At 33.8% G+C, this 15,026-nt stretch overlaps 1 protein-coding gene across 2 annotated transcripts in view; it reads right to left on the reverse strand.

Moving 5' to 3' along the window:
- Nucleotides 1-13,934, reverse strand: part of LOC128999175 (microtubule-associated serine/threonine-protein kinase 3-like) — a 54,652-nt gene extending 40,718 nt beyond the window's left edge. For both annotated transcript variants that reach the window (XM_054425574.1, XM_054425573.1), the window contains exons 1-4: nucleotides 13,430-13,934; nucleotides 9,554-9,624; nucleotides 3,873-3,975; nucleotides 715-781 (exon numbers count right to left, since the gene is read on the reverse strand). In XM_054425574.1, the coding sequence (XP_054281549.1) occupies nucleotides 715-781; nucleotides 3,873-3,975; nucleotides 9,554-9,624; nucleotides 13,430-13,616 (428 nt within the window). In that variant the 5' untranslated portion in view covers nucleotides 13,617-13,934. The remainder of the gene's footprint in view (nucleotides 1-714; nucleotides 782-3,872; nucleotides 3,976-9,553; nucleotides 9,625-13,429) is intronic.
- Nucleotides 13,935-15,026: the final 1,092 nt, after the last annotated feature.

A 15,026-nucleotide genomic window follows, 5' to 3' on the forward strand; every position in this document is an offset into this window, starting at 1 on the left:
TCTCTAAATCATTGGGTTGACAGATCGCTCGCTGCACCCAGTGCTTGTTGTGGCAATAGTTTAAACTACTGTTTGGGCGGAGTCCCAAACACCCTATATCTGTTGCATTAGAGCCTGATGCAGCGCTATGATTGGTCGAATATTTCCATGCAGTTTATGTGGGAGTTTGGACTTATACCTACTGAGTCCCGGCGTACTACCTGTTGCAAAAACATCTAGCGTCCATTACTTACCCGTCCTAAGAACATTGACCCTACTGACGTTTATGTACATTGAATGTAGGATTACAAATTATTTTTAAGTATTTTATTATTTTTTTTACTTTTGTCTTGAAAATGGGAGGACTCCGTCCCAGAGTCCTTATGTACCAGCCACCACTGCTCCCGACCCTCTGTCTAATTGGGGACTGGCCAATGGTTTAAGGTCCTATGGCTCCATCATATATAGGTTGCCTAGGAAATTCGACCCCCTAACTTGAATAACATAAAAATAATTTAATAGAATTAAGTTTTGTTTCTTAAATAAATGATGGTTGTGAAACTATTTCATAAAATGTATCTAATGAACCAAAAATTCACTTCTGTGTCATATTCTCGTTGCGAAGCACGGGTACAGCTTAGGTTTGCTTAGGTGATTTACTTCGGCTGCAGGTTTGCTGTGGCGGGTTTTACTGTACAGCTAAAGATTGCTTACCAGTACTTAAAGGTTTCTTACCTTTTAATTGGTGCAAATGGGAAGTGTTGACTCGGTGACATTCTTGGACTTTCTAAAGGACTGCCGGCTGAAAGCAAACAATATTTTGACATCTTCTGAAAGACAAATTTTTAAAATGCAACATCAGTTACAGTTGATGGACGTAATCAAATAAAAATGTATAGACACATTAGGTAAGTTCCAAATCGATTGATGAAAGTGACTACCCACATTGGTGATTTAAAACTATTAACAACAATCAAGTCAGTTTTATAGCAAAGCCTCTCTTTAGGTATCCCAAAACCAGTGGTTTTTTTAAATTAGATAAAATTTTCTGGAGAACTGTTTGAAATCGCCTAATACAACCTTTAGAGGTAATGTATGACAACTATATACATGTTTTGCATTTTTTATTTTATTTTTTTTTTGTGTACATCTATTCCAGTGGCATTTTATTGACATTTTTTGTAAGGAACACTTCAAACCCTGGTCATTTCATTTTGGTTACATCTTTATAAACATTTAATAAAAAAGTATATTTAAGAAATAAAATCAGTAACAATTTTGTTCTACTCTTATTTTTTTATTTGCTGTGATAATGTTTTGTTAGGTATAACATATTAATTAGACAAAATATTAGGCCTTTATTGAATGTCCTTGGTTTAGTATTTCATTAGATACTGGTATGTGTTCCTGAACAGAAGATAATTTCCCATTTAAATAGTATTGGTACCTTACACTGAGCATCTTTCCTTTAGGGCATACAAACAATTGTTTAAATATAACTAAGAATATGGTATCTTACACTTAATTCATTACATTCCCACTATTATGTGGTGTATTCAGCAAGTAATGAAATTTTGTCACCAGACCAGCCAAGCTATGGTCCTGGTCAGGACGTTGTCAAACAGGCTTATTTTAAAATTCAATGTAACCAATTGCACTCAAACTACAAATCATAATCCAGGACTTAGGAGAAACCAACTGCAGAGCTGGTAGCTACTCCACCGATTTAGCATTTATAGAGTGTCAGTGTGTGTTAACTAATGGCAAGCTTCCCAATTGTTTGCTGTTAGGACCCCTCACTGCATGAAGGAAGGCATCATTGAACCTATCAATCTATCAGATTTAACCCATTGGGGAAGGAATTAAAGCGCTGCCTGCAGTGCCCTCAGTCAGCAATGCATATTACCGAATTTGTACACTTTTATTCTAATTGTTATAGAAAGAAAGCCTTACGTAATAAATTAACAATTCTTTTGCCATTTTGTTCACAATAAAATTGTCTACCAATTGTAATTGGATAATCAAAATGTAAAATTGTAAAAATTATTAAAAAATTAAAATTTAAAATATAATTTTTCAAAAGTAAAAACTAGATTTACAAATTGCAAGATTAATCCAGACAACAAATGATACTATTAATTATCATAAAGTTCAATTGATTCCCTACATGGAAAAATCACAAGTTGTTTACTTTTATAAGTAATAACAGAAAAAATAATTGTTTGTTATAACAAACAATTATTTTTTGGTAAACCTTACCACAGCTCATTTTGGGTGATATCTGGTTTCCATGGCAACACAACTTTTGTTAATTCCAAAATTAAATGATTAAATACATCATTAAATACAAAATATATTTTTAAACATCATGAAAGTAAAAAAATAAAAAATAATAAAACAAAAAAAACTAGCTAGGCTCGTAAGTTGGATTTCAGGCCTGCATCGGCCAGACGGGTCGCCGGAATTTTATCCCCCTGGAATTTTACCCCCTGGGCAAAGCTGACGTCACTATGCATATGCAGGTTACGTAGTAACCTGAGTGGCCAAAAGTTTGTTCACGGCCGGAATTTTACCCCCGCGGATTTGGAAGTCTAATGAAAATAGTCAGAGCGTGATTAATTAGATTAGCGATGAAAACCGGAATTTTACCCCCTATCCATATAACTAGCGTTTAGACAACTGAAGATGTACGGGCCGGATTTTTACCCCCGGAATTTTGCCCCCCGGAATTTTACCCCCTGGCCGATTTTAGAAATTGAACAATTGATTTTCTTATTTCTGTTTTTAATTAATTGTAAACATTTCATTATTTAGTAGCCTATCTTTATTTATTTATTTTGTAATCTCAACTAAGTAAACCGAATTCGCTGTTTTATTTTGATCATATTAACAACAGTTGGCTTCAAAGATCGAATCCTGATAAACAAATCTCAAAATTAAAATTAAAAACCTGTTCGATTAGTTATGTTACAAATAAATTAAGATAGGCTACTTAATAATAAAATGTTTACTATTAAATTAAAACTGAATGAAGATAAGTAATCATTCTCACTAATTTATATATCTGGCCAGGGGGTAAAATTCCGGGAGTAAAAATCCGGGGGTAAAAATCCGGGGGTAAAAATCCGGGGGGTAAAATTCCGGGGGTAAAATTCTGGGGGTAAAATTCCGGGCCGTACATTCTAGGTTTTTATAATTTGATGTGTTCTGATTAATTCACAACCGTGAAATTATATGTTTAATTCCGCGTTTAATCCATCGAGCTGATGTCGCGAAACTCAAAAGTTCGCGGCCGGAATTTTACCTCCTGGTTTGTGACGTCACGTTTGCCCAGGGGGTAAAATTCCAGGGGGATAAAAATCCGCTACCCCGGCCAAACAAATAACGCTCGTAAGTCGGCGCCAATGGGTTAAACCAGTAGCTAGGAAACAAACTAGCAAAAAAATTACAGTTTGCTCTGTAGCAGTTGGTTTATTTTGTTAGTGTTGTATTATAGCCAATTAAAACCAAATTCACGTTTTGAAATTTTAATTAAAATATGGGTGAAATTTTGAGACTAGGTTTGACAGATCATTTCACAAGTCACTTTGTTCACTTGTTTCACTAGGAAAAAACACACCTTTTTTGTAAGCAATCTAATACCCATCGCTAGATTACTAGTTTTAAGAGCATTATTGCTCTATTTGCAAATCTAATAATATTTTCAAAGGCACATGTTCCAAAACTAGTCTTCTAGTAACACAGAAAATGAGAACAAAAAAGGTATTTAAATAATCTTTGTTATACTTTTATACACATTTATTTCTGTGATTTAAACGTAATAGATTCTACTAAATACTGAACAACGGCTTTACAATCAGTTGATTGAATTTTACTCTGCCAGATTGACTTACTTGACATGGGGGACGGACATCTTGGAAAAGTCGGGGAAGTGTTGGAAATGAAGCTTTTCCTCTGCATTACTCGGCTGCTGCGCCTGCTAAGATTTAACTCCTTCTGCAAAGGAATATAAACACATTATTGCTTGATACATACAATGAATTATTTAAAACTTTACATACCTTCAAGACACCGATTTGAAGATAAAACTTGCTACTTAGTTAAAGAAAACCCTGTTGGGTAACTTAATTCAAGTATGTTTTGCTAGACTACTTGAACTGGTATATTATTGTTACCGAGATACCAGCTATTTTTTTTTTTTTAATTAGTTCACTAAGATATTCAAGTGATACATAAAGTACATTATACCCTGTGTTATCCTTGTATCCTTGGAGGATAAAATAGTTGTAGTTTTCTTGAACAGAGAAATATTTGGATAACATTTTGTAAATTTATTTTTTTATACTAAGCTATTAACATTTCACAAAAACACTTCATTGCCTTCTCTGTAGCAGCAAACCTCAGTACTTGTAAACCTGAGGTCATTTGGAGAACAAAATCTGACATGTTTAAGGAAATATTTTAGTTAAAATTAGAGATGGGAAATACTATTATTTTGCCATATAAATCAGGAAAGTCAAGTCAAGTCAATCATTTATTTTCACAAAACGTTCACAGATCCAGCATAGCTGGGAAACAGGTGAAATGGTCATATACATAAAATACATAAAACTATAATAACTAAAAAATATGCTAAAAAATCAAATAAATACATCATTTACAAAATCATTTACTTTATATAATACACTCTGTTAAGCAGCAATTTGGCAACTTCTTTTTTGTATTTTTCAAATGATTCTAGTGATTTAATATTTTCAGGCAGTTTATTATATAATTTTTTCCCTAGATATTGTGGAAGGGTTTCAAGTGAGATAAGTCTGTGAATGGGCAGTTGTAAATCGTTTCGGTGTCTTGTTAAATAATTATGACTATGGTTTTCATTCATTCATAAAAGATTCAAGGGTTTTTTTTATCAAGATTAACGTTTGCAGGATATAGATTGAGGGGAGCGTTAATATTTTCAACTCTCTGAATAATAATTTACAGGATCGTCTGGGTTTTGAAAACGTCATAATTCTAAGGATTCTTTTTTGAATTTTAAAAATGGTTACGGCATTTGAGCAGTTGCCCCAGAACTCTATTCCATACAACATATTTGACACAAACAAGGCATAATAAACAATCATCCTTGTTCTGAGGTCAGTAACATGCTGCAGGACAGACATCTGGAAACAGACTGTATTAAGTTTATTAGCTAGAATTAATGTATATTTGTCTCCTTGAGTGATCCACCCTTTTGCTTTTACACTATTGTTAGAATTTTGCTTAATACTTTTTACTGGAAAGCTCTGTTGGAAAATTAACATGTAATTGCTTAAAAAATTGTTAAAATTTTGTTGAACATTGTTACTTTTATATACATTCCATGAGCATTCTTGAAGTGTTTCCACAAAGTTTTTTTGTATTATTTTCATTAAATACCCTTTTTCTTAAAATATTGCTACATTTCTTAATTCTACTATTTAAACTGAATTCATTTAATGTTAATAGTGCTCTATGATCAGACAGTCCTAATTCTAAATATAAAAACTTAAGAGCTACTGTTCCTCCTATTACAAACAATGTTGTCAATACAAGTTTGAGAAGTTGGTGTTATCCGGGTAGGCTCTTTAGAGTAATACCAATAACCATAAGATATTAAAATATTTACAAAAGAGTCTTTTTCAGCGTTGTTTTTACAGTTTTCCAATACATCTATGTTGAAGTCTCCAGTTATATATACATAGCTAGTTTTTGTTTCTTTTTTTAGTAAAATCAATAATAATTCTAGCTTTTTTATAAATGTCTTAAAATTGTTTACATCAGGCATTCGATATATTGAGATCACGATTACTAGAAAAAACCCGGTATGGATCATAAACATAAACAAAGTGACGTTGTTGGCCCGAATCCTATACTAATAGCATTAAACATATGTTTTAGCAGTTCCATTTAAAAAATGTTAAATCATGTTTATTTTCGGGCCAAAAACGTCATTTGTTGATGTTTATGATCCATACCGGGTTTTTTCTAGTAATCGTGTATTGAGATAATAATTGTTTTTAATATTGGTATCTCAACACAGCACCCTTCAAAAACATAGTTTTCAAAATATAAATTTAAATCTACTCTTGCTTTTACTATTAAATTCGACTTTACTAGTATACATTATATAAGGAACTAATCTGCATGTTCAATTCAACCTTGTTCAATTCAACCTCATTCAAACTTGTAACATGTTCAATGAAAGTTCCCTGACTTATTAGTAATTGGTGAAATAATACTACTATATTATTTTTCCAATTGTTACTTCCTCGTCCAGTACGGTTCAGCCAGTCACTGTTAATAGGAAGACAAGGTCGGTGTTACAGTAGAGTCCCGCAAACTCGGCGTAATGTGGACTGGAAGGGTGCCGAGTTTGTGAAATTCCGGGTTATCGGGAACTAGGGTTAAAAATAATAACAATACAATTTTTAAGCTTATTAACTGCCTCTTTTATTTATATTTATATTACAAGTTAGTATTAAGTCATCAAATATAGTACAACAAATCCTTGGTACGAGCTGCAAATGATTTGGCTTGAGTCCATGTTTAACTCGGACTCAGAAAATGACTAATTTTCTGAGCCAGGTGATGGCCGAGTTTTCCAGACTGCCGGGTTATCGAGTGCCGAGTTTGCGGGACTCTACTGTATTTCATTTTTTTGTTGTAACAGTCCTGATGACGCTACTAAAATAATATGGTATTCTCAGTACAGTACTCTATTACCAGGGCTTTGCAGTAATAATTCATCCTGAAATTCGGATAGTCAGCAGGTTTGAGTGGCAGTGCATTTTGTTTTCACCATGCATTTTTCTTATTTATCTTCATTATATATTTATTTTTAGTCTCCTAAATGTAATAGCTAGTTGTAATTAATTATATTGTTGGCCTATATGTGTCTACCCTGTAGAAGAATAATTTTATTGCGTTAACTTTAATTGTGTTCATTTCTGAACCTCAGTCACTGTCCAAGTATTTCTTGCTTGCATGAATAAATTAAATTGAATTTAAAGAACAAAATTTCCCCCGAAATAGACCTAACTAGAATTTATCTAGTCTGCAGGTTTTACACCAAACTTAATTTATATTAAAATAGGTAGAAATACTCTTGATAAACTCTTGATAACTCTTGATAAAATATAGGTAAATCATATTGAGTATTTTATCACTCATTAACCAATCACCATTCGAGTCTTTAAACAATAGCAATATAGGAAAAAAACTTCATCACGATAGCTTATTTTTTGAATATTCAATGTAAAAGAAACAATTTCTCGACTATAGACATTCCAACAGGGTGAATTGTAAATCCAAAAATGAACAAATGTTAGTAACTTGTGAAAGAGTACACAGGTTTGCCTTAGCGGGCCAACAAATCTGAACCTTGGCATCACATCAACTTGGTGCATTTCCCCACCTCTTATCTTGGCAAATAAACTGCATTTTTCAGACGTACACCTCTCTTTGGGCTCGTTTACTGACCTAAATTTTCAAATCGGTCAATAAAGAAAAAATAAACTAAGATTGATTTTATGCTGCAAAAACGTGTCTATGCACAATGCTGATTTTATTTTACGAAAAGATAATTTATAAAACTGCAAAAACCTCAATTTTAGCAAGGGATGAATTAATGAAATTAATATTTTTAACTTACGAATTTATGTTGAAAATAAACGACAATTTTCAAATCCTGCACATCTGTTTGGGCTCACTTAACTAAATCAATAAAAATGAAAAATATATCACATTAAGTAACTAAATCAAAATAAAATTTTAAAATAGGTCACTTAAAAAGTGAAAGATAATTTAATTTCTATTTAACCCTTTTAATAAAGCTATGCTATGATTTGAATTTCCCTATGAATTTTTACTAGTTATTTGTTCACACTTTTGTATAGCTTTCTCTTTGCTAGACATTATAAACATTATAATTTAAATTTAGTTGTGAACACGTACATTTTTTGCTGAACATTTTATGTTTAATAATGTGGAATTCAAAATTGAATGAGGAAATCTTGTAACAATATCGATTGATCGAAGCTGACTCATATAAGGACATATTGAACTGTGCTCATATTGTTAAATGTGGAAAGTCTGATAGTGTATGAAGGTTCATCTGTTCTCAAGAAAGCTGACCATTGTAAGTGAATTTGATTGGATGATTTGTTTGTTGTGCTAAAACTGAATGAATTCTCAACTATACTTATGTATGTAACTATATATTATGTACTTTTAGTTTTTTTCCAGAATTTTCACAAATAAATATAGAAATTTACCATCAAGATGAGTTTAGAGTAATCTAGTTTCATTTCATAATGGTATACCGTGGTAATACAGTATTTGTAGAAATCAAAGTGATTAGATTTTTAGATGTAAACTTACTTGAGGTAAAAAATATTAATAATTATTAATCAATGGTCCACTGTTAAAATCTAAACAAATTCTTAGTGTTCCTCACTAAGGAAGTTATTTTTATTTTTTCGTATCTACGCCAGTGGCATTTTTGTAAAGAAGTCAAACACTTTTAAGGGAAAGCGGTCCAAACCCATTAAAGTTTTGTACATTTAAGTACCACATGCATTTTCTAAATTGCACGCAACTTGGGAAAGGTTATTATGGAGCATACAGGTACACTGGATATTGTTAAAATACCCCGCCACAGCAAACCTGCAGACTAAGTGAATTTCCATTTGCCTGATTAGATTTTCTCTAAAATATTTCCTTTTAAGTTTTCCATATCTATTCAGTATTTAAATGACATTAAGTTCAACGAGTACTTAGGTTTACTGCTACAGGGAAGGTAATAAAGTTTTTTTTTAGTGAAATGTTGATAGCTCATGAATGAAAAGAAGTTTTCCAAATTTGTTCAAACTACTGTATATCTCTAAACAGGAAAACTAGTTTACTTCTTCTCCATTAGAATAACATGAGAATTTTTAATGTAAAGTTGTTTGAACTTTTCTCCTTAACCATTTAGCATACAACAACACCTTAATATATATACTAAATGATTTGTTTTTAACCTCTACAAAATAGTTCATAAAGAAATTGCAAAGTTTTTTGTTTTGAAGGTCATAATGGGAAACCCCCTATTTCAACCCCTACAAAACACTGTTCTCATAGCCCCATCATCTGGGCTTGTGAAGTCGTTCAAATAAACATAGGTTTACACATTTGAACCAAATTTATGCCCGATCAATGTCAGATGATTTTTACTCAAGTTATCGAGCTCACATACACATCAATATAAATTAATTTGAACGGATGGTGTTTTTGGCTCTAGGGACTTCAAGACAAAAAACTTTGCAATTTCTTTATGAACAATTTGTACAGGTTAAAACCAAATCATTTAGGAGCCTACTTCCAAGCACACACAATCACCCAAGATTTCAAAAATATAAAAATAAACCAACTAAATAGGCTAAGGGCTTACTCACAGACTACTCAATGATTGGAGTGTGTTTATGGAGTCAATTTCTAATAAAAAGTTAAATAAACAGGGAGGACGATAACAGTTGTTGTTAGGAAGTGCACAAACCAACATCTTACTTACCATGCAGTTTGAGAGAGAGGGTGCAGACTGGCCCAAGGTAGAATTTCTCATCAAAATCAAATTAGAAACATCTGGAAAAGAGATCAGTAGATTTATCTATAAGTTAAAACATCTACCCCAGTTTAGGCCTATATACCAGGAAATCTACATATGAAAGTACATAAAAATTACCAAATAATACAGGGTGCAGCAGGGGGATTCAAAGCAGTCTGACTTGTGTAGTACACCAGCTGTGGAGGTGGTGGACAGACACTTTTGGACTTGTTGTCATCGGTCACTCATACCATTTTAGTAGACTTCATGATCAAAACTGGACAACATTAAGGTTGTGCAGTGTGTACATATTTCCAAAACAACAAGTTAGTGATTGATAAAGGCCTACTTTGCAGCAATAGTCGCGTAGCGATAATCACCCCGCGATAGTAGCCGGGCACTGTTCTGACGGAGTTTGCGTTGTCATGTTTTGCTTAGAGCGACTGTCGCAAGTGTCGCTAGCTACAGTCGCGGACCACTGCCCTGGGTACCAGTCTTGCGATAATCGCGCCGTGACTGATGCGCACCGACACATGCGCAGAACCTCAAAACAGTTCAGTTCACTCAGTAGGCACAATTATAATAGGAGTTAAAATAACCATAATTTTTTTTTTGTTCACATTAATTTTTCTATTCATGTGCTGTTACGATTGTAGGCCTACTGTTTTGGTTATATTTCCTTACACATTCATTTCATTTTTTACATTGAATTGTAGGAGAAACAGACGACTCTTTCCAGCAAACTTTGCATTGTCATTGCGCAAATGGTTGTGTATTCATTTTTTTAGGTAACCCTCGTCCATTCAAATTTATATATAAATGCTTGAATGTTCCAAGTTGACTAAATGTTATTTACGTAGTGTAGAGTTAATAGGCCTACTGTATCAGTTTTTTTGTATGAATAAATATTTTTTTAGACTCCAGGTTTAATTTTCCGACATTCATGTACTCTTATTGATATCACTATATTTTTTTATTGATATAAATAATTTGTTTTTTTTTTATTTCATCGATATCACTACAGCTTTCTGTTTATCTCCTAACTAGTGATATGTGTCCGCCCCAAATCGCACCACTTATCACTACCTATATTTTTTTATCGATCGTCTATTAATACTTCCACTAGGGGCAAGTAGAGCCTCGTCTTCTAACTCCTCACTGAGGAGATACTTTACAAGGTTGCATCCCGCACTCAATTCACTATATTGTGAGCGCTAGTACTCAGCTAACTACAGTTGCTCCAAGCAAAATGGGCCTTAAGCAAGAAGATTTTTGACTGTGGCGTTCTATTCCGTACAACAACTGTGTTCGCACTAGGAACAGAGTTGTTGCAGGGAATAAAAAGACGCTGGCAAAAATCTCCTAGCATCGCTATTACTAGGCCTACTTGTTGTTTTGGAAATATATGCGCACACAATGCCTAACCTTGATGTCGTTATGCCTAAACCACTAAGTCTACTGAAATGGTATGAGTGGCCGATGGCAACAAGGCCAAGTGTCACTATTATTTTTTTATTACCAAAATCAATTAAGATGAGGACGCCCAGGTGTGTATTTTAACCCAAATGTGAGTGAAGGGTGAGTGTAGAATAGTGTGATATGATCTGTGTAGCTTTGTTACAGAATCAGCTGTTTCATTAGGATTCATCATTCATGTCTGCCTACTAGCTCCACAGTCGGAGTATTGCACGAGTCAAACTGCTTAACCCGTTTTTCCTGCACCATACTGTACCATTTCTTACAAAAATAGAGATTATGACAGACCCGGCATTGGGTACTTGTGAATTAAATAGCCAAAAATTATTATGAGGCAGACTCAGCTTTTACTGTAGGCCTAGTTAAGAAGGAAAATCTAAAAAATCAAGTTGCGACTGTGACAGAAAATTTGTTAGAAATAATAGGGCCTGATTTGTAAAGAACCAAGATTCTTAAAATAGAAGATAACCCTACTGATGAACTGGGAGTTTCACAATATCAATACACAAATTTCAGGAAATTTGACCCCTCAGAATAAACACACACAGGTAGGCCTAGCGAACTCCAAAAGCCTCAAATTTGCAGCGACCCAAAAAATCAGTTACATTTCATAACCGGTAAAGATTCTGCAAGATGCTTAGAAAGCTTTTCAAGATATTTTCCCTTTACTGTAGGCCTCCTATATTAGATTAAACCAAAATTGCTAAAATTTCATTTAATACCAACCAGGATGACATTTGTAATCATGGCTTGTGTATGATCAAGCGCATCAGGAATTAATTTATTAATTGTAAACAAATATTTATTAGGCTACGTGACCTGCCAGCTATATCATTGATCACTCCCAAAATAATTTAGCATTAGGATTGTACTGGTTGAGTCTTTCCCTATGGCCTGAAAGTCACTTTTAGCTCTTTATGATAGAATGCTTATAAGTTTTGTCTATAATTCTGATAATATGATTATCATCATACGGTTCTCGACATGCGGCTTTACTTAACTTGTCTTTAGTACATATCGATTTGACTTAAGGTGTCTGTGATCCATATTCTCTCATGTCTAAATAATCTTGTAGTTGTTGGGTTTTTTAGAAATTTGTAATGCAAATTTAAGATTTATCTAAAAAAATTACAGCACAAACTGTACAAGTTTGTGCATAACAATTACATGTAAATTATAGCCATAAGTCATGCTCCCGTGAGTCGCTATTGAGGTGGGTCTGAGACAGGAGTCCGAATTGTGTTGATAGATAAAAGAAAATCACCCCCACTCCCTCCATATAAAGGAGAAAAAGATAACATACAACAGTGTAAACTACAAGAAATTTTGGGAATTGGCTAACTCCTATTGGCTAATTGGCTAAGATGCCAATTTACAAAAAGTAAGTTGATTAGTCCCTCCTTGTCGAGACAGCCTAGAATTAGGTAGTCTAAGAAATATCTCCAGTAGTTGCCCAGAATGTTGATGATTATAAAGCAAATTTACATGTACCTATTTAACCTAGATATTTGTTACTGTCTCCTTTTGGTGCCATAAAACATGCTATAGGTTACAATAACTTGGCTTATCAATTTGACATCATTAAGAAGTGTGTTTTCAAAAGAAATAAGCACTGTATCTGCGTAAATTCACTAATTCTATCAGCAACTCGAAATTTAATAGACGTCGCCTTTGATTCTAAAACGGGACACTACTTTTATCATTGGATTATTGTGCCATGGGGTCGCCGTTAATGAGCCGAACGAAAAAATGCTGTCACAAATTTATTCCCGATGGTGAGTTGTTGTGCATGCTCTCCCGTCTAAGGTAGGCCTACCACTGCGACAATGTGCCATCACGACAACCGCTACCACACATTTATCCAAGGTGTTGGATTATCGTGCACGCTTCTGTCTAGATACCACCCCATCCATGAACCACCACGTAAACCAAGTAGTTGTCACCGAGAAACATCCACCTCATCTAGGCTAGGTACTTCTTTTTGGTGGCGGGTTTTCAGGGTGGTTCCTTGTTGCGGTAGTACCTTGACGCGCTCCCGCTCCATCAATAATAGTCAATTATTGTTACAGGGAATTGCGGGTACTGGTCTAAAACGTTGAAGTTGTTTACAAATACGTTATGGCATTAGTTGGGTTACGTACGATATTATAAGTTACCGTAAGGTGATGAATATCTAATTGTAAAAAAAGGTTGATTAGGGTCTATGTCTCTATTGATGGCTTACGTATCCTACCTTTGGGGCTCAATGAATAAGGTGAATTCAACTAGTGAGCTAAAAGTGATGGATCTTAGAGTAAGGTTTCCTATTATTATTGACAATTAGAACTTAGTATAAAATAGCCTAGTAAAAATGTAATGGTGACATACCTGCTTTACCTGTAGGCTTCACAGGTTTGTTTGGGGTCTCCTCTGAGTCAGAGTATCTTCTCTGACCAGTTTCATCCACTGATTTGTTCCACTTACTTTCTTCCATAGTTAGAGTTAGCCCTGACCTTACAGATAATGAATAAAGACGAGATCTGGCCCTGCTGGGCCTATTCTTTCCAACGTCCATGAAAATTTACGATTTCTAACAAGTAGATGATACCTGAGTCAGTAAATCCTGTCTATAAAAATTGTTCCTTGAGATAAAATGTTGACCTGACATAATAAGGCAACAATATTATAAATGTATACGTTTAAAGACTCTTAATCTTGAAATTACCAACGATTGAAACTTTATCGACTTGAAACGGAAGAAACATATCTAAACCAACAACTTACACATTGACCCACTCATCATGAAAACATAGCAAGCCAGCGAGAATGATGATGATGATGTCGATTGTCTGTCAAGTGTCGACTGTCGTCGGGTGGGGTGGGATTGGGTGAGTGAGTGCTGAGTGGCCAGTGAGAGGCAGCAGGCAGACCAGTCAGTTCGACAGCTTAGCATCTGTACCAACCTAGAAATCATGTGTTTGATATATGATAAAATTTTAAAGTCACTATCTATATATTATGACATATATTGTATAGGTGATAATTCATACTTGTAATATTCGTCTTTGACTAACATTGCCAGATGTATTGCGATTGTATGCTCTATACTACACTTTACATTTTATATTTATATACTCATACTGTTTTAGCGAATTTCCCATATAGGGAATAAGCTATTACCGTAGTACTCATGGTAAGACCTGGTGCCGGGAGCACAATTTTTATTTCAGCTGCAGTTATTTTAATAAGAATAAAATGAGAGCATTCTATTGGCTGAGGGAACACCATTAGCGCAATGAAACGGAATGAAGCCATCGGCCACGGTGGTGTAGTGGATAGCATGCCGGGCTTCGAAATTTATGGTACCAGGTTCAAAACCCATCGGGGGCACAAACTTTTTGTCTAAGATTTTTGCATTATCAGCAAGTTTGGTTAGTTTTGTTAGGTTATAACAGTTAAATTTTATAATTAAAACCTTATAAAATTGAATTTGAGCTATTTATAGTTTTATTTTATAAACAAAACTTTTTTCGATTAGTAAACCTTCATTCAAATTTTTCATTATCAGCAAGTTTGGTTAGGTTATCACAGTTTAATTTTATAATTAAAAAATATAAAATTTAATTGAGGCATTTATAGTTTTATTTTATGAACAGAATTATTTTTTCTATTAGTAAACCTTCATTCAATTTTGTCATTATCAGCAAGTTTGGTTAGTTAGGTTAGGTTATGACAGTTTAATTAAAAAATTAACTATATATTTTTTTTAGTTTTAGGCCTACAATAATTTTTTTTAATTTATAATTTTTAAACTCTCATTTTGTCCGTATTAAAAAACTGCAGCTGAAATAAAAATCGTGCGACCCGCGACAGATTTTTTTTTCGTTTTGAGGTCCCTAGAGGCCAAAAATAGCATCCGTTCAAATACATATATAAATATATAAATATATATATATATATATGTCCGTTAGCGCAATAACTCGAG

The sequence above is a fragment of the Macrosteles quadrilineatus genome, unplaced genomic scaffold (genome assembly GCF_028750875.1).
Source record: "Macrosteles quadrilineatus isolate MER2022 unplaced genomic scaffold, UCM_ALF_1.0 Scaffold_7__1_contigs__length_78375512, whole genome shotgun sequence".
NCBI lineage: Eukaryota > Metazoa > Arthropoda > Insecta > Hemiptera > Cicadellidae > Macrosteles > Macrosteles quadrilineatus.